General features: G+C 43.1%; 1 protein-coding gene across 5 annotated transcripts in view; it reads left to right on the plus strand.

Annotated features, from left to right (window-relative positions):
- MYO16 (myosin XVI) overlaps positions 1-19373 on the plus strand; it is a 783767-nt gene that overhangs the window by 520485 nt on the left and 243909 nt on the right. For all 5 annotated transcript variants that reach the window (XR_012222718.1, XM_073556817.1, XM_073556818.1 and 2 more), the window contains exons 21-22: positions 15252-15324; positions 18857-19009. Coding sequence is in view for 4 of the 5 variants with exons in the window: in XM_073556817.1 (XP_073412918.1) it covers positions 15252-15324; positions 18857-19009 (226 nt within the window). In the remaining variant the exon portion in view is untranslated. The remainder of the gene's footprint in view (positions 1-15251; positions 15325-18856; positions 19010-19373) is intronic.

The following is a 19373-nucleotide window of genomic DNA, read 5'->3' on the forward strand; positions in this document are numbered from 1 at the left end:
CTTTCTCTTTTCTGCACAGTTACCAAGGGTTCATTTTTCCACCCTTTTGTGTGTGCACTGTGCAGCAGTCCTGCTTATTAGGCTGCCTGCTTCCATACTTGGACTGAGAGCATCATTGACAGCGTCCTCAAATCTCTAGTGAGATCCAAAATCTCACCAATCCTATAGACACCCTCCACCTTGTCATTCACCATCCAATTTCAGCCTGTTACATTGACATGTAATCTCTACTGGGCCTGAGACAATAGTTCAGCGTCCTCAAATCTATAGTGAGATTCAAATTCTCACCAATCCTATAGACACCCTCCACCTTGTCATTCACCATCCAATTTCAGCCCGTTACATTGAGGTGTAATCTCTACTGGGTCTGAGACAATACTTCAGCGTCCTCAAATCTATAGTGAGATTCAAATTCTCACCAATAGTAGATACACCTTCTACCTTGTTTTACAGTACCATATAGCTGGTGGTATTTTGGGTACATTTTCTCAAAAATGAGCAAGTTTGGTGGAAGACGCCATGGAAGTGGGCAGGGGTTGCCAGCTGGTACTGATGGTGGTGTGTTGCATCTGTTGGTAGTCGCAAAAGCACAATAGCAACTAAGGCAGGAGGTGTTGAGCCTGCGTCATTGTCTGGCTCCACAAGGCCTCAAAGGCTTTCTTTTCTGGGATTAGGTAAACCACTTTTAAAGCCGGAGCTTCAGGAACAAGTTTTGGCTTACATTGCTGACACAGCCTCCAGCTCTCTAGCCTCTTCTTCTGAAATTTCAAAAAATAAAAGCACTGAGTCGTCATTGGAGGCTCCTGGTCAGGAACAACACCTTTCCTTGTGTCCTTCACCCCTACCAAAAGTGAAGGATATTCAACATGAAAAAATGGAGTACAAGTCCAATCTTGAAAATAGATATCAAATTTATTACATATATAGTGCTAACATAACAAATTTACATTACAGGATCAGGTAATATAGGCTGCTTTAGTCCTGAAAAAGAAATCACTATATATAGAAAGCTTAGTGCTTATGTTAATGATGGGACATAAAATAGGGACTCAAAAGTGAAGGGAGATCATAAACAGGTGCGCATCCTGAAAACATACCCCCATTTATCCCATGCAATAGTGCTTACCCATTATAAAACTCCGTCAGGACCCTGCAGCGCCGCTACCGACGCTCGTTTCGCCTCTTTTTCAAGGTGCGGTCAAAAAGAAGCGAAATGCGCGTCGGTGGCAGCGCTGCAGGGTCCTGATGGAGTTTTATAATGGGTAAGCGCTATTGCATGGGATAAATGGGGGTATGTTTTCAGGATGCGCACCTGTTTATGATCTCCCTTCACTTTTGAGTCCCTATTTTATGTCCCATTATTAACATAAGCACTAAGCTTTCTATATATAGTGATTTCTTTTTCAGGACTAAAGCAGCCTATATTACCTGATCCTGTAATGTAAATTTGTTATGTTAGTACTATATACAGTATGTAATAAATTTGATATCTATTTTCAAGATGGGACTTGTACTCCATTTTTTCAAGTTGAATATGCTATTCAGGAGTGTCCTTTTTCGCCCCTTTTTCAGTCATTACCACAGGGTATGTAACTCCATTGGGGCTATAATTGATCTGTTCCAAGTGGTTTTTGTTTTATATACAAAAGTGAAGGATGTGGCAGGCCACACTACCGATTACTCCATGGAGCTCTTTTCACATACCATGCCTGGGTTAGCAAGTCAAATCGTGAATTCCCCAGTCCAAGATGAATCTGACATGCAGTGCACTGATGCACAGCCACTGCTAGATTTTTCTGCTGGTACATTCACTCAGAGCACTACTTTGTCCTCGCAGTGTACTGAGCCAGAATCTGACCCTGATGAAACTGATGAAACTCAGGTGCCCCTTCCCACATACTATACCACCTTACACGGTGACACAGAGGAAGGTGCACATGAAATTGAAGAGGAGGTGATGGATGACCCAGTTGTTGACCCAGGTTGGCATCCATTGGGGGAAGAGGGTGCCGCTGCCAATAGCTCAGAAGAGGAGGAGGATTAGCAGCAGGCAACGACATCGCAACAGCTGTTATCTGGCATGACCGTAGCAGTCCAAAAACGTGTTACAAAAACCAATAGAGTTGCAGGACAGCTTGGCCAGATGGTCAAATTAGCACAGCGTGCAAGGTCTCAAAATGTCTTCCATAGTAGGAAGAGTGCAGTGTGGCACTTTTTTGAACAAAATCCTAATGATCAGGCAAAAGTTATCTGTAAGAAGTGCGCAAAGACCTTTAGCCGAGGGAAAAATCTGAGAAATTTGAATACCAGTTGTATGCTTAGACATTTAACCACCATGCACTTGCAAGTGTGGAAAGACTACCAAACCTCACGTACCACATGTGCACCTGCTCCGAATGAAGGTAGTCAGCAATGCTACATCGCTTCCCCCACTGTAAGCCCACCGGTTAGCACACCACCAGCAGCAAATGTCGAGGTGTCGTCGCAAGGGCAAAGCAGTCATGGAATCACAATGTTATTGCTGCGAAAGACTGAATCTAGGCCATCAGCAACACCACCAACACCATCACCAACCCTCTCTCAGTCTGCCATGTCTACCGCTAGTTCCCATATATGCAGCTCTCAAGTCCAGCTCACCCTACCAGAGACTCTGAGTAGGCTTTGAACGCCCACATTGCCAAACTAATCTCGTTAGAGATGATGCCCTACCGGTTGGTTGAAAGCAAAGCTTTCCGCGAGCTCATGGCCTACGCAGTACCACGCTATGACCTACCCAGTCGGCACTTTTTTGCGAAAAGCCATCCCAGCCCTCCACGTGCATGTGAAAGACCGCTGTCCATGCACTCAAGCAATCAGTGAGTGGAAAGGTGCACCTCACAACAGATGCATGGTCCAGTAGGCATGGCCAGGGCCATTACGTGTCCATCACTGTGCACTGGGTTAATGTGGTGGATGCAGGGTTCACAGGGGTCAGCGGCGGAGGGACAGTGCTGCCTAGCCCACGGTATAGGAAACAGTTTGGTGTAGGCGTTCGACCCTACTCCTCCTCCTCCAGAAGCGAAAGCTCATCCACAGAGTGCAGTCGCACGAGCACTCCATCCGCAGCTGCCAGTGATGCACACAAAGTGTCCCACTATCGAACAGCTAGTGGTAAGCATCAGCAGGCTGTGTTGAAGATGATGTGTTTGGGCAACAACAGACACACCGTGGAGGTACTGGCCGACTACTTGCAGCGACAAACTGAGTCATGGCTGGGCAGTCTACATCTTGAGGCAGGCAAGGTAGTTAGTGATAACGGACGGAATTTTGTGGCAGCTATAGCCCTTTCAAAACTCAGACACATACCTTGCCTGGCTCACACCTTGAATCTGGTGGTGCAGTGCTTCCTCAATAATTATCCGGAGTTAACACCCCTGCTCCATAAGGTGCGAAGACTGTGCTCGCACATCCGCCGGTCGCCTGTACACTCCAGTCGTATGCAGAAACTGCAGCGATTGCTCCACCTTCCCAAGCACCGCCTAATTATTGACGTTGCAGCAAGGTGGAACTCCAGCCTGCACATGGTTCAGAGGCTGTGCGAACAGAGGCAGGCTGTAATTAATTTGTGGGAGGATACACGGGCAGGCAGTTTGCAGGCAGACATGGAGTTGTCTGGTGTGCAGTGGTCGAAGCTGAAAGACCTCTGTAAAGTCCTTCAGTGTTTTGAGGAATGCACACAGCTGGTAAGCGCAGACGACGCCATCATAAGCATGAGCATCCCACTTATGCGTCTGCTCATGCAAACTTTGATGCACATTAAGGAGCTGGCGTCTGCAGCCGAGGAGGAAGAGGAGGAGGGAAGCCTTGATGACAGTCAGCCTTTTTATTGTCAGGTTAGTCTCATGGACGAGGTGGAGCAAGAAGAAGAAGAGGATGATGGGGATGATTATTTTGGGGAGGAGGATGCTTCTCAGGGGGCAAGAAAAAATGTTGGCGTGGCAAGGTCAGGTACAGGGTTTGTGCGTGACTGGAGGGATGTGGATTTGCCAGAAAGTGCTCCTCCACCCAGCACTCGCAGTGCATCATTGACACCTGGAACATTGGCCCGCATGTCTGATTATGCCTTGCAGATCCTAAAAAGGGACCCCCACATTGCCAAAATGATGAACGATGATGACTATTGGTTGGCCAGCATCCTGGATCCACGATATAAAGGCAAATTCCAAAACATCATGCCACGGGAGAACCTAGAGCTAATATTGGCTAACAAACAAGAAACTCTGGTAAACCATTTGTTTGAGGCATTCCCAGCACACAGCGGCGGTGATGACTGGTAAAACTGCATTGATCGAAAGTGACAGGAGACAGCAGTTGTCAACTATGGTAACAAACTACTTCTCCCATATCGATGTTCTCCCTCACCGGTCATTCCCCTTTGACTATTGGGCCAGTAAACTTGACACCTAGCCTGAATTGGCACAATATGCCTTACAGGAGCTCGCTTGCCCTGCTGCTAGTGTGTTATCTGAACGAGTCTTCAGTGCTGCTGGATCAATCCTGACAGAAAAAAGGACCCATCTGTCGACCCAAAATGTTGATGATCTAACCTTCATTAAAATGAACCATGCATGGGTTTCAAAGGATTTTGTCCCACCCTCCCCTGCTGACACGTAGGTTGCCAGAAAAATGGATTGCTTTTGTCTTTCTCTTCCGCGGACTTCTCCAATTACTCCATTTACAGCTGCTGAATGTCCAACATCAACATATACCAATTTTTCCACCTCCCTAACTGGGCTGCCTCCCCCCACAGGGCCGGGGTCACCACCTGGCGCACGCACCCGTGCTAGTGCCGTTGCCCTTGACAGGTGGGTGGTCACACTGTTTGGCAACGGCACTGGCACAAGGTCCCTCATAGTAGAATCAAGTGTCTCTGACAGTGGGGGTGCACACCTGCCATCAGACACACCGGCGTACTATGAGGGGCCCTGTGCCAGTGCCGTCACCAACGAGTGGGCCCCCTCTGCTTGCTCAGGATTACAGCACTTGCAAAGTTTAAATACTTACCTCTCCCTGCTCCACCGCCGTGACGTCTTCCGCGTTTCCTGACAGTGACATTCTGGCCAGAGAGCACGATGACATCACGTCTGTATGCCCTCTGCCTAAACACTCCAAGTGCAGTGAGATTGAAGATGGGGACGATGAGGAGTCAAGACTAGTACAGGGATTCCCTAGCGAGGAGACTTATTTAATTGTTTTCAATGTTGGGACAGCTATTTTTGGGGAATACTATACTCTGGAGAATGATATATGAGGCCCACCATACACTGGAGCATTCCAAAGGTGGACATCAGACACTGGAGCAGCATTTAAAGGGCCCATTATGCACTGGAGCATTAGAAATGGGGCCCATTATATATGGAGCATTATTTGGGCCCATAACACAGTGGAGCTTCATCCATGGGGACCAACATATACTGTAGCATTATGTGGAGCTCATCATATACTGTTTCAAACATTATATGGGACCAATGATTCTGTATGGAGAAATATATGGGCCTCATTACTCTGTATAGCGCACTATGCGGTGGCCATAATACTGTATGGAGTAATATACTGTCCGTTTTTGGAGCTATTGGAGAATTTAAAATGGATATCAGTCATGAGATGTAAGAAGTGAAGTATTTTTCATTGTACTATACCGCTATTTCTCTGCGTATCAGAGGATCATGAATTGTGGCATGTGTTAAAGGAGCCCATTGACACTCTTTGGCCCTGGGCCCACAAAAATCTGGAGCCAGCCCTACCCCCCCCACAACTTTAGCCACATAACCCCCAGTTTTCAATGCCTAACTATTATTATAAAGTAAATTAAGTTTGACAAGCTTAAAGGGAAGGTGTCATCCAAAAATTTTTTTTTCAGCAATTGAAAAAATGTGAAGAATTAATGTTTACATTTTCTTAAAAAATATTATCGTTTGTTTTTAAATTTGTAAAATATGAAAAATAATTTTAAAAAGTTTGGCATTTCCACTTGTTAACACTAGGGGGATCAGCTACTGAAATTTGGCACAAAAACCTAGTGTACACCAAGCTCCCATTACTGCCCTGCAGTAATTATGGGCGGAGTCTGCTGACATGGGTGTGATGTCATCCTCTCCTCCCCTTCTGGGTGTTTGCTAAGGGTAAAGAGAGGATGACATTTAGGAACACAGTGAGCAGCCATATTGATGGGGCCTGCAAAGTTACTGACTGTCTTTGCATGCAAAGTCTGGATCAGAACAGGCCATCAATCAGCAGAAATGTTTCCTGGATTTCTGTGGAGCAGACAAGCAGACGGTCCATCCATGTGTATAAAACACAGCGCTCTATGTACAATCCCTGGCACCGAACAGGGAGCCCCCCCACAGACCAGCGCGCTGCTCTCCTGAAATACTCTGTGCTGCTGTCACCCTGCTCCTCCCCCATATATCAGGCCCCTGTCGCCTCGCTTTCACACATCGCCAGGACAGGATCTGAGGAGAGGAATGGGGTCTTCAGTCACCGAGGATGGCAGGCTGCAAGGATTCTGGGAGCAGGGTGACAGCAGCACAGAGTATTTCAGGAGAGCAGTATCACACGGGATAGGATTAGATACACGGCTCAGCAGTCAGCATCATACAGGATAGGATTAGATACACGGCTCAGCAGTCAGTATCACACAAGATAGGATTAGATACACAGCTCAGCAGACAGTATCACACAGGAGAGGATTAGATACACAGCTCAGCAGACAGTATCACACAGGAGAGGATTAGATACACGGCTCAGCAGACAGTATTACACAGGATAGGATTAGATACACAGCTCAGCAGACAGTATCACACAGGAGAGGATTAGATACACGGCTCAGCAGACAGTATCACACAGGAGAGGATTAGATACACGGCTCAGCAGACAGTATTACACAGGAGAGAATTAGATACACGGCTCAGCAGTCAGTATCACACAGGATAGGATTAGATACACGGCTCAGCAGTCAGTATCACACAGGATAGGATTAGATACACGGCTCAGCAGACAGTATCACACAGGAGAGGATTAGATACACGGCTCAGCAGACAGTATTACACAGGAGAGGATTAGATACACAGCTCAGCAGTCAGTATCACACAGGATAGGATTAGATACATGGCTCTGCAGACAGTATCACACAGGAGAGGATTAGATACACGGCTCTGCAGTCAGTATCACACAGGATAGGATTAGATACACGGCTCAGCAGTCAGTATCACACAGGATAGGATTAGATACATGGCTCAGCAGTCAGTATCACACAGGAGAGGATTAGATACACGGCTCAGCAGTCAGTATCACACAGGAGGATTAGATACACAGCTCAGCAGTCAGTATCACACTGGATAGGATTAGATACACAGCTCAGCAGTCAGTATCACACAGGATAGGATTAGATACACGGCTCAGCAGTCAGTATCACACAGGAGAGGATTAGATACACAGCTCAGCAGTCAGTATCACACAGGATAGGATTAGATACACAGCTCAGCAGTCAGTATCACACAGGATAGGATTAGATACACAGCTCAGCAGTCAGTATCACACAGGATAGGATTAGATACACGGCTCAGCAATCAGTATCACACAGGATAGGATTAGATACACAGCTCAGCAGTCAGTATCACACAGGGGAGGATTAGATACACGGCTCAGCAGACTGTATCACACAGGGGAGGATTAGATACACAGCTCAGCAGGCAGTATCACAGGAGACAGTATTACAGATATGCCCACACTGGTGAAACTTCCAGGCCCCCCCCAATTATACACTAGACTATGGGCTGTATAAGTCACTGTCCTCCTCAGACAGCCATAAAAGCTCTCATAAAAGCAAAGGTGTCAGATTACCGGAGATCACTGGGGCTGTGAGTGAGGAGGCAGAGACAGAGCAGAATAACACAGTAGAGCAGGAAGCACAGGGCTGAGCCTGGAGTAAGCAGGACAGAGGAGCATAGAGGAAAGTCACCTGCACTCACCACTCTCCATCCTCCGGCTCCAGTGAGCAGTTCTCTCCTCTGCTGACCACCATCTCCATATCTACAGCCTCTCCTCACAACACAGGACCTGTTATGCCACAAGTGGTCCTGTGATAGAGGGTAAGTGGAGCTCAGCAGATAGCACTGGGCTACAGTAAAATGGAGCCCAGCCACACCTACAGAAGTGAATGGTGCAGCCCACAGGGGCGTGTCCAGTTCACTGCTAATGAGGCTGCATGGTGGGGTCGGGAACCGACCGCAGTCTCCTATGTCCAGGGACGGCCATATTTGCAGACTGTATGAGTCCTCCACAGATCTGCAAATCAAGATGGCAGCGCCCAGTGGCTACATTAAAACATTATTACAAACAAACCATAAATCCTAGTTAGTACAACATTTGCTGAAAAACATGTTTTGTTACTTACTCTTTTTTTGCAAATTATATAAAATTGCGGCACCTTCCCTTTAAGTAATAAGAATTTATGTTTTTGGCATTAAAATGGGCACTGTAGGTGTGTTTCCTGTCCTCCACTCACTGCCGACTTTTCTTCCCCATTGACTTGCATTGGGTTTCGTGTTTCAGTCGGCCTTCGACTTTTCATGATAATTGGCCGATTTCATTCAACTCGACTTTTGAGAAAGTCGGGTTTCATGAAACCCGACTCGACCCGAAAAAAGGCAAAGTCGCTTATCTCTAATATTCAGTTAATAGCTAACTCTTCCGAATTTCCAATATTTATGAATTCATACAGTCGAGCTTGCATGTGTTCTAAATAGAGGGAACAAAGGAGGCTATTGTGAGACACCTCTAGCTGTGGCTTATCTCCGTAAAGCACAAAGATTTAAACGTGTTCTAATTTGTCTGGCCTCTTTTGTAGCAAACTCTTGAGAAATTCTCTGAAAAATAATAAAAGTCACTTTTCAGTTCATTGATCTCTAATTATAATTCCACCTAACATCCGTAATTTTCAAGGGATGTTTCTTTATTTCTATGGAGTAAATTTCCATTTTAAACCCTTCACGACTTTTGACGCACATGTAAGACAAAATTCATATCCCTGTCTTTGATGCAAGCTTGGCATGCATCTTCCCCCACACATGATGACTAATTTAATTAGCCATCATGTGCCTTTAACAGCTGCTGGCGGAGCGGTGCCTTTAAATTCCACTGTCACTCTCTGACAGCGGCAAGTAACATGTCAGCAGGGAGTGCATCACAGTGTGACCATGACATGATCGCGTGGCGCCGATGGGTTTCCATGACAGCTGGCTTTCAGAGGAGATTGTGATTTTCACTACACATAGTAGTGCTGATGCCCTGCTATGTATAGCACAGGCAATCAAATGATCACAGATTCAAGTACCCTAAGAGGGATTATTAAATATTGTAAAAAGTAAAATAAAATGAAAAAAATTTAAAAAAGACAAAAAGTTCAAATCACTCCCTTTTGCCCATTAAAAGTAAAACAATAAAAAAATACACATATTTGGTATTGCTGTGCTAGTGATAGTCCAATCTATCAAAAGATAAAGTAAATTAATTTGATTGGTAAGCGGCGTAACGTACAAAAGATAAAAACGCCAGAATTAAGATTTTTCAGCCTCCGCAACATTGCAATAATATACAATAAGAAGCGATCAAAACATCATATCTACCCCATAATGGTTTGAGTAAAAATGTCAGCTCAGGGTTCAAAAAATAAGCGCTCACACAGCCTCATATTCCAAAAAAAGGAAGTTACCAGTCTTGGAAAATGGCGACAAATTTTCTTACATATTTCCAATTTTTTTTTTTTATCACTCAAATAAAAAATAAATCTATACATGTTTGGTATCTGATTACTTGTACTGACCTGGAGAATCACATTCCCAGGTCAATTTTACCATATAGGGATCATAGTACATAAAAAACCCAAAAATGAAATGTGGGAATGCAATCTATTTATTTCCTGTTTTTCATTACACTATGTGGAAAAATGAATGGTGTCATTCAAAACTACAACTTGTCCTGCAACAAACAAGCCCTCATATGGCCCTATTGACAGAAATATGAAAAAGAAAATGAAAAAACATAAAATTGCCCGGAGTGTGAATGGATTAATTGTCTCTTTACTTTGTCCCTGTTAGTGTTGCTGATTCTTGTAGTGCTTCAAGATGATGAATGTAGACTGTCAATCTTTCTTAGAGCAGGTTGTAACATTTTTGTGTTTTTGCAAATACACAGCAAATAATGCAACAACTAGCATGTATCCAGCCTAGTAGTGCTGGTAGTGGCATTGATGGGTGATGGCAATGATGGACCCACTGAGTGAGTCACTAGCTCTCTAGGGGGCCATTACCAGCCCATATGTGTCCCCTGTATTTTGTGTCAGTGTTATTTATCATAGGTTTAACATTTTTAAAAATGTCATGGCACCAGGTATGTGTAAATGGGGTTTCCAGTGATTTCTCCCAATGGCGCTAGACAATGGCTTGTTGCTGCATGACTCTTTATTTGGTAATGACATGTAGAAATATGGAACAGATAGTTGATTAGTTATATCTAGCTTATGTAGCTCATTATCTAAAATAGCTATTCAGATGGAGTGGCTGGTATGCAATTTTAAAAAAAAGAAAGAACAAAACTAGAAATACTTTTTGATTAACCTCTTCACGACCGCCCACAGTAGATAAACGTTGGCGCTTGCTGGGCTTTGTGCAGCGCCGACGTTTATCTACTGTCGGCGGTTTTGTGCCCCCCGGGACCCCCACATACCTTCCAACGCGGGGATCCCGGTGCGCAATGCATGCTGGGACCCCCGACGTCATCGAGACCTGATTGGTTCAGGTCCCGATGTCGTCAGCGCCACAGCAGCCAATGGGAGCGATCGCTGGGAAAGCTGCTTGTTTCCCGGCGATCTCCCTCATTGTAACGCGGCTTCTCCCTCTGATCTCACTGACAGCTGATCAGAGGTGAAGCAGCGTTATTGTGTGACCAGATCGCTGCCTGGCACAGCTGATCGCTGCCTGGCACAGCTGTGCCAGGCAGCGATCTTGTCACACAGTAACGCTGCTTCACCTCTGATCATCTGTCATTGTGAGATCAGAGGAGAAGTGGCGTTATTATGTGCCAGGCAGCGATCTTGTCACATAGTAACGCTGCTTCTCCTCTGATCTCACACTGACAGATGATCAGAGGTGAAGTGGCGTTACTATGAGTCAGATCGCAGTGCAGCGATCTTGTGACAAAAATAAAAAAAAAAGTAAAAAAAAAAAATGCAGGGGCTAGGGCTACGGTAAAGGGCCCCGTCACACTAAGCGACTTACCAGCGATCCCGACACCGATATGACGGTGTCAGGATCGCTAGTAAGTCGCTATGTGATCGCTGGTGAGCTGTCACACAGACAGCTTCACCAGCGATCAGCACAGCGATGCCGAGCGCCCGGCATCGCTGGCCATCCTGTAAAAAATAGAATCAAAATAAAAAATATAGTTATTCTCACCTTCCGACGTCCCGTTCAGCCATCCTGCCTCTCTCCACGCTCCGGTCCCAGTGATCCTTTGCACGAATGACCGCGAGATGTCACAGTCTCGCGGGATAACAAAGTCTCGCGGTCATTTGTGCAAAGGATCACTGGGACCGGAGCGTGGAGAGAGGCAGGATGGCTGAACGGGACATCGGAAGGTGAGAATAACTATATTTTTTATTTTTTTTATTATTTTTTACACCTGATCGCTGGTCTCCCGCCTGTCACACGCAGCGATGCGTGCTGGCCAGCGGGAGACCAGTGACCAAAGAAATGTCCAGAGATTTCTTCCAGCGATCAGCGATACCGGCAGGGGGGCCGCTCGCTGATCGCTGTCACACATAGCGATCTCGCTGGTGAGATCGCTGTTACGTCACAAAAGTTGTGACTCAGCAGCGATCTCGCTACCGAGATTGCTTAGTGAGACGGGGCCTTTAGGGTTAGGGCTAGGGCTAGGGCTAGGGCTAGGGTTAGGGCTAGGGCTAGGGTTAGGGCTAGGGCTAGGGTTAGGGTTAGGGCTAGGGCTAGGGTTAGGGCTAGGACTAGGGTTAGGGTTAGGGTTAGGGCTAGGGCTGGGATTAAGGTTATGGGTGTGTTGGTGTTAGGTTTGTGGTTAGGGTTATGGTTAGGGCTGAGATTAGGGTTAGGGGTGTGTTGGGGTTAGGGTTGGAATTAGAATTGGGGGTTTCCACTGTTTAGGTACATCAGGGGCTCTGTAAATGCAATATGACGCCCGCAGACCATTCCATCAAAGTCTGCATTTCAGAACGTCACTACTTCCCTTCAGAGCCCCACCGTGTGCCCAAACAGTAGTTTTCTCCCACATATGGGGTACCAGCGTACTCAGGACTCAGGACAAATTGGACAACAACTCTTAGGGTCCAATTTCTCCCGTTACCCTTGTGAAAATAAAAATTGGGGGCTAAAAGATCATTTTTGTGGAAAAAAAATGATTTTTTTATTTTCACGCCTCTACATTATAAACTTTACTGAAACACTTGGGGGTTCAAAGTGCTCACCACAATCTATATAAGTTCCTTGGGGGGTCTAGTTTCCAAAATGGGGTCACTTGTGGGGGGTTTCCACTATTTAGGTACATCAGGGGCTCTGCAAACGCGACATGACACCCACAGACCATTCCATCAAAGTCTGCATTTCAGAACGTCACTACTTCCCTTCCGAGCCCCACCGTGTGCCCAAACAGTAGTTTTCTCCAACATATGGCATACCAGCGTACTCAGGACAAATTGGACAACAACTCTTAGGGTCCAATTTCTCCTGTTACCCTTGTGAAAATAAAAATTGGGGGCTAAAAGATCATTTTTGTGGAAAAAAAATGATTTTTTTATTTTCACGCCTCTTCATTATAAACTTTAGTGAAACACTTGGGGGTTCAAAGTGCTCACCACACATCTAGATAAGTTCCTTGGGGGGTCTAGTTTCCAAAATGGGGTCACTTGTGGGGGGTTTCCACTGTTTAGGTACATCAGGGGCTCTGCAAACTCGACATGACACCCACAGACCATTCCATCAAAGTCTGCATTTCAGAATGTCACTACTTCCCTTCCGAGCCCCACCGTGTGCCCAAACAGTAGTTTTCTCCAACATATGGCATACCAGCGTACTCAGGACAAATTGGACAACAACTCTTAGGGTCCAATTTCTCCTGTTACCCTTGTGAAAATAAAAATTGGGGGCTAAAAGATCATTTTTGTGGAAAAAAAAATGATTTTTTTATTTTCACGCCTCTACATTATAAACTTTAGTGAAACACTTGGGGGTTCAAAGTGCTCACCACACATCTATATAAGTTCCTTGGGGGGTCTAGTTTCCAAAATGGGGTCACTTGTGTGTGGTTTCCACTGTTTAGGTACATCAGGGGCTCTGCAAACGCGACATGACACCCACAGACAATTCCATCAAAGTCTGCATTTCAGAACGTCACTACTTCCCTTCCGAGCCCCACCGTGTGCCCAAACAGTAGTTTTCTCCAACATATGGCATACCAGCGTACTCAGGACAAATTGGACAACAACTCTTAGGGTCCAATTTCTCCTGTTACCCTTGTGAAAATAAAAATTGGGGGCTAAAAGATCATTTTTGTGGAAAAAAAATGATTTTTTTATTTTCACGCCTATACATTATAAACTTTACTGAAACACTTGGCGGTTCAAAGTGCTCACCACACATCTATATAAGTTCCTTGGGGGGTCTAGTTTCCAAAATGGGGTCACTTGTGGGGGGTTGCCACTGTTTAGGTACATCAGGGGCTCTGCAAACGCGACATGACACCCACAGACCATTCCATCAAAGTCTGCATTTCAGAACGTCACTACTTCCCTTCCGAGCCCCACTGTGTGCCCAAACAGTAGTTTTCTCCAACATATGGCATACCAGCGTACTCAGGACAAATTGGACAACAACTCTTAGGGTCCAATTTCTCCTGTTACCCTTGTGAAAATAAAAATTGGGGGCTAAAAGATCATTTTTGTGGAAAAAAAATGATTTTTTTTATTTTCACGGCTCTACATTATAAACTTTAGTGAAACACTTGGGGGTTCAAAGTGCTCACCACACATCTAGATAAGTCCCTGGGGGGGTCTAATTTCAAAAATGGGGTCACTTGTGTGTGGTTTCCACTGTTTAGGTACATCAGGGGCTCTCCAAATGCGACATGGCATCCGATCTCAATTCCAGCCAATTCTGCATTGAAAAAGTCAAACGGCACTCCTTCCGTTCTGAGCTCTGCCGTGTGCTCAAACAGTGGTTTAGCCCCACATACGGGGTATTGGCGAATTCGGGAGAAATTACACAAAAAATTTTGTGGTTCATTTTCTCTTTTTACACTTGTGAAAATAAAAAAAAATGGTTTTGAAGTAAAATGTTTGTGAAAAAAAGTTAAATGTTTATTTTTTCCTTCCATATTCCATTCATTCATGTGAAGCACCTGAAGGGTTAATAAACTTCTTGAATGTGGTTTTGAGTACATTGAGAGGTGCAGTTTTTAGAATGGTGTCAATTTTGGGTATTTTCTGTCATATTGACCCCCCAAACTCACTTCAAATGTGAGGTGGTCCCTAAAAAAAATGGTGTTGCAAATTTTGTTGTAAAAATGAGAAATCGCTGGTCAACTTTTAACCCTTATAACTTCCTAAAAAAAAAAAATTATGTTTCCAAAATTGTGAAGATGTAAAGTAGACATGTGGGAAATGTTATTTATTAACTGTTTTGTGCGATATCACTCTCTGATTTAAGGGCATAAAAATTAAATTTTGAAAATTGCTAAATTTTCTAAATTTTTGCCAAATTTTGATTTTTTTTAACAAATAAGTGCAGATCATATCTAAAATTTTTTACCACCATCATGAAGTACAATATGTCATGAGAAAACAATGTCAGAATCAGTAGGATCCGTTGAAGCATTCTAGAGTTATGACCTCATAAAGTGACACTGGTCAGAATTGAAAAAATTGGCCCGGTCACGAAGGCAAAAACAGGCTCTGGTGCGAAGGGGTTAATATTGGTATAACATAATATTCGCTTTAATAAAACTCATGTCCAAGTTGTGCCTCCTTCTGAAATGCTTATGTTCCAATGTTTCATATTTTTATACTATATATTCATAAATTCTACATTATTCCTGGAGTGTTTTGAATGTATATTTATTTTAAATTAGCATTTCCCCATGAAATAATTAACATTGTTGACCAAGTAACCTGATTTCCTTATGTTTAGCTATCCTCATCTCACAATTGGAATTTTGGATATGTTTGGCTTTGAGGACTTTCAGAAAAATTCATATGAACAGGTGGGTTTATTTTGATATTCTTATACTAAGATGAGAAAGCAGTTCATTCACTAAATGATGTAACAAATATTTTGTTAGCGTTTGTGCCACCCATTAGCAGACAAATATATGACTTATAGGCTGATTTATTTAAGCATTAAATGGAGGAAAAAAAGAGAAATTTGCATTAAAATGTACGCAAATACACTAAGGCATTTCCATCTTCTGAGACAGTGATGTCATTTTGATTGTCTTTTAAAATTAGGGAGGTGATTTTAGTTTTTAGTGTTACAGTCTTAACATGCAAGCAGGAAAACTTGGCAGAACGATTGGCAACAATTACCTGTCATCGGTGAAATCATATCGTTGTCACACCAGATGCACGAAGAAAGTCATCCATATTTAAAAGGCTATTTAAGGTTCTAAAAATGTCAAAGCTGCATATGTAGCATGTAAGCCCTCAAGGGCAGGGTCCTCTCTCCCCTCTGTATCAGTCTGTGATTGTTAGTTTGTTTACTGTAAGTGATATCTGTAATTTGTATGTAACCCCTTCTTATGTACAGCACCATGGAATCAATGGTGCTATATAAATAAATAATAGTAATAATAATTTATTCACCCATCACTCAGCCGGTCACTTGGACTCGTGGTGTCCTTCTGATCAGTGTTTACAATATGGCACCAATGATCTGCCTTTGTCATACATTATCAAGGCAGATGATTGTGACAGTACACCATTGTTGGAGTGATGTAGATGAAATCCAGAGGGGAACTTTAGAACTGGGAGGTGGGGTCACAGGATTTGAAATGGAATTTTTTCCATTTTACTTGGACATGTGTAAAGTCTGGAATCCCCATTATCAAACGTATCTGCAGTTTTTTATTTTTTTATTTCAATTTGTAACTAATAAAGGCATGGCTTGACTTTGGCTAAATTGTTTTTCACCTCTACTGTCATCACAGAAACAGTCGACAGTCGAGTCGCATAAAACAGTCTGGCTGCTAGGATATATTGCCCAACTGCCTAGATATTTTATAGGGTTATCAGGCTTTGTGTCTGCTACTGTGTGTCTCAACACAATGCCAATTTGGCTCTGAGCTAGGCGGCAGAGAATAGACAAGCAGGTTTGGCGGTATACACACCACGTTTCCAAGTCTCTTACTACCATATTGGGAATATTTTTGTATATTTAAAAAAATAATTCGATTGAGCACATTTTATGGTAAGTCTAGCAGATATTTCGTGCATCATTTGTGCTGAAAATCAGCAGAACTCCAGCAGCATGTGTTAAATACAGATCTTGTCTCAGATGATCCACCTCAAATTTGCTGCTAATTTTACTCTTTGCATTGCAAAATGTCCAAGGGTAAAGGTACTGTCACACTTAGCGATGTACCAGCGATCCCGATCAGCGATATGACGCTGTCAGGATCGCTGGTACATCGCTAAGTGGTTGCTAGTGAGCTGCCTCACAGGCAGATCTCACCAGCGACATTGCTGGGGACGGGGGTCGCTACTTACCTGTCACACTAGGCGATCCTGCGTCCTCCCGCCCGGCTCCACGCTCATCGCTCGTCTCTCCACAGGAAGTGCCGCAGGAAGCTGACGACGAGAAGCGGTCCAGGACGTTCTCGTGCGATCAGCGATAACCAGCAGGGGAGCCGGTCGTAGGTAAGTATCACACACAGCGATATCGCTAGCAATATCGCTATAACATCACAAGTTATAGCGATATCGCTTAGTGTGACAGTACCTTAAGGCTTCTCCTTATGGAGAGTAGCAAGCCAAGCCCTGCATGTCAGAGTGAAGAGGCTTATAAGCCATGCATGCTCCTGTGGGATATTAAGTATGCAAATTATCACTTCAGAGAGGAGGAAGACTAGAATTCTAGCGCCACCTATTGGAAGCAGCGATCCTAAAAGTCAATATCGACTCTTTAATGAGTCTTGCCGCATGACTTGGGATAAGAATTTCCCTCTTCCTCTCTGAAGAGACAATTTGCTTTGTAAAGGGTGAAATTCAATGTGAAAAAAGATGGCCAGCATTTTTTTCTGTTTCATGTAAACTAGGCTTTTAAAATCTCATCTACACATTTCACTTCAGATTTCTGCAGCAGAATCCACTCCAAGATCTGCATCACCTAAATTCATGTTTTGGATGGTTTGATATGCTGTGTTTTTCAGGATTTTTATATCACCTATTTTTAGAGACACTACATACAATACATTTTTGTTTGTGGCATTTTTGTGACTTTTTTTTCGTTAGCAGTGCATTTCCAATATTTTTTTTTTCTAGTTTTCCATTTTAATATGTACTGCTTCATAAACTGTAAAAGGATAGAAACTAGGACTGTATATAGGAACCTTCACTTGTTATAAATACGTACGGTAATTATTATTCTGAATGCAGCTTTACTCCTGAATATAGCATAATTTTTTTTTCTTTTTTTTATTCCGGCACCTCTCTTCCAGGCGCTTTTTTCATTGAATGTAAATCTAGTCTTGCTATCCAAGTTGGTGTGATTCACAACTTTTCTCTTTTTTTGAAGAAGGGTACATGTATAATAAATATACTTGGCATTGTTGTGTGAGCCACAACTAATATAGCAGTTTTTCGGGATTAGATACTGCTGCCCTGTAACTGGGAGAAGAATTCCAACAGATGATTTTGACAAACAGGAATGCAAAACACATTTTAGAAGTGTCTGCACTTCTTTAATAGGAAAAAATATCTTGCTGAGTTAATTATGAAGGTTTTTTATTGCAAAGAACCTTCATACCGCAGAAAGAGATTTTTTTTTTCCTATTCCGGCAGTGCAAGCACTTTTAAAATGTGAACAATGGCATTTCCTTTAGACAGTATAACACAATACATATTCCAAGAAAGTGACAGGTCATTTTGAAAGGTCTAAAGCTTGACAAAGCTGGAAATTTGGATAAATCAAATATGACTCCTTTGACCGGTGCATGATCAGTAAATTATATAAAATCCGTCTGTTATTTCATATAGGGCTACAATAAATATTTCTATGAATTTAACATAGTCTTGATATTATTTTCTACAGAATATGTGACATCCCCCCAGTTTGATGTTCATTCCTACTGGGTGATTTCATTAATTCTAAGAGAACTGACATGCTCAGCCTGAGGACTGGTGATAGCTCCCATTTCCTGCAGTCTTGCAGAGTCTAGCACAGGGTATGCATGGACAGCGTTTGATAAGGTTTCATTTGTATGAAAGTTCCTAATAAATAAGTGCTGCCTTCTGCTAAATATTGGCCTGCACCCAACATTTCTAATGTACGTGGAGGGAATTACCATTGACTTCATATTTGGTTCTGGCCAAATTTTATTGTATATTTACAGTTCATATTCTCATTTCAAAACCAAGTATAATAGGAGCCAGCTGGAAATATTTGAATAGAAGAGAATTGTTATTATACTCTGCTTGCATTTTCAATTAAAATAAAAGGAATTGTTGAAGCGTATAACAATGACATGATTTATTATGTTTCCTATACATATTTACCTAAAATGTTACTTGCATTTACAGCTATGCATTAATCTGACCAACGAAAAAATCCACCAGTATATCAATGAAGTGCTATTTCTACAAGAGCAAACTGAATGTGAACGAGAGGGAGTTTCCATGGAAACCACGTATTGTCCTGGAAACCATACAACAGTGCTAGATTTCTTCTTCCAGGTATTCCACCGTTTTGTAAAACTCAGTTCCTAATATTAGATATATAGTGTGTATACACATTTGCAATTCAGCAGCCTGTAGAGTTTTTCTGTGCAATATATAACTGTAAAAGAAAGTATATAAGAAAGCATCTGTAGAAATGAATATATGTATAAGAGAACGCAAACAGCACATAGACAATCCGTATGAATAAAAAATAAATAATAGCTGAAATTTTAGACTATAATTATTTGTAGCTTATGGCAGAATGCAATATTTACTTAAACCTATAAGAAAAGGTATATAGGTTTCTTTATAGGTATAGGTAGGACAATTGATCCTACCCTATACACAATTTCCATCCATCCTGATATGTACTGCCCTC

This window comes from Dendrobates tinctorius, unplaced genomic scaffold, assembly GCF_039654945.1.
Source record: "Dendrobates tinctorius isolate UK_male_01 unplaced genomic scaffold, ASM3965494v1 ptg000240l, whole genome shotgun sequence".
Lineage (NCBI taxonomy): Eukaryota > Metazoa > Chordata > Amphibia > Anura > Dendrobatidae > Dendrobates > Dendrobates tinctorius.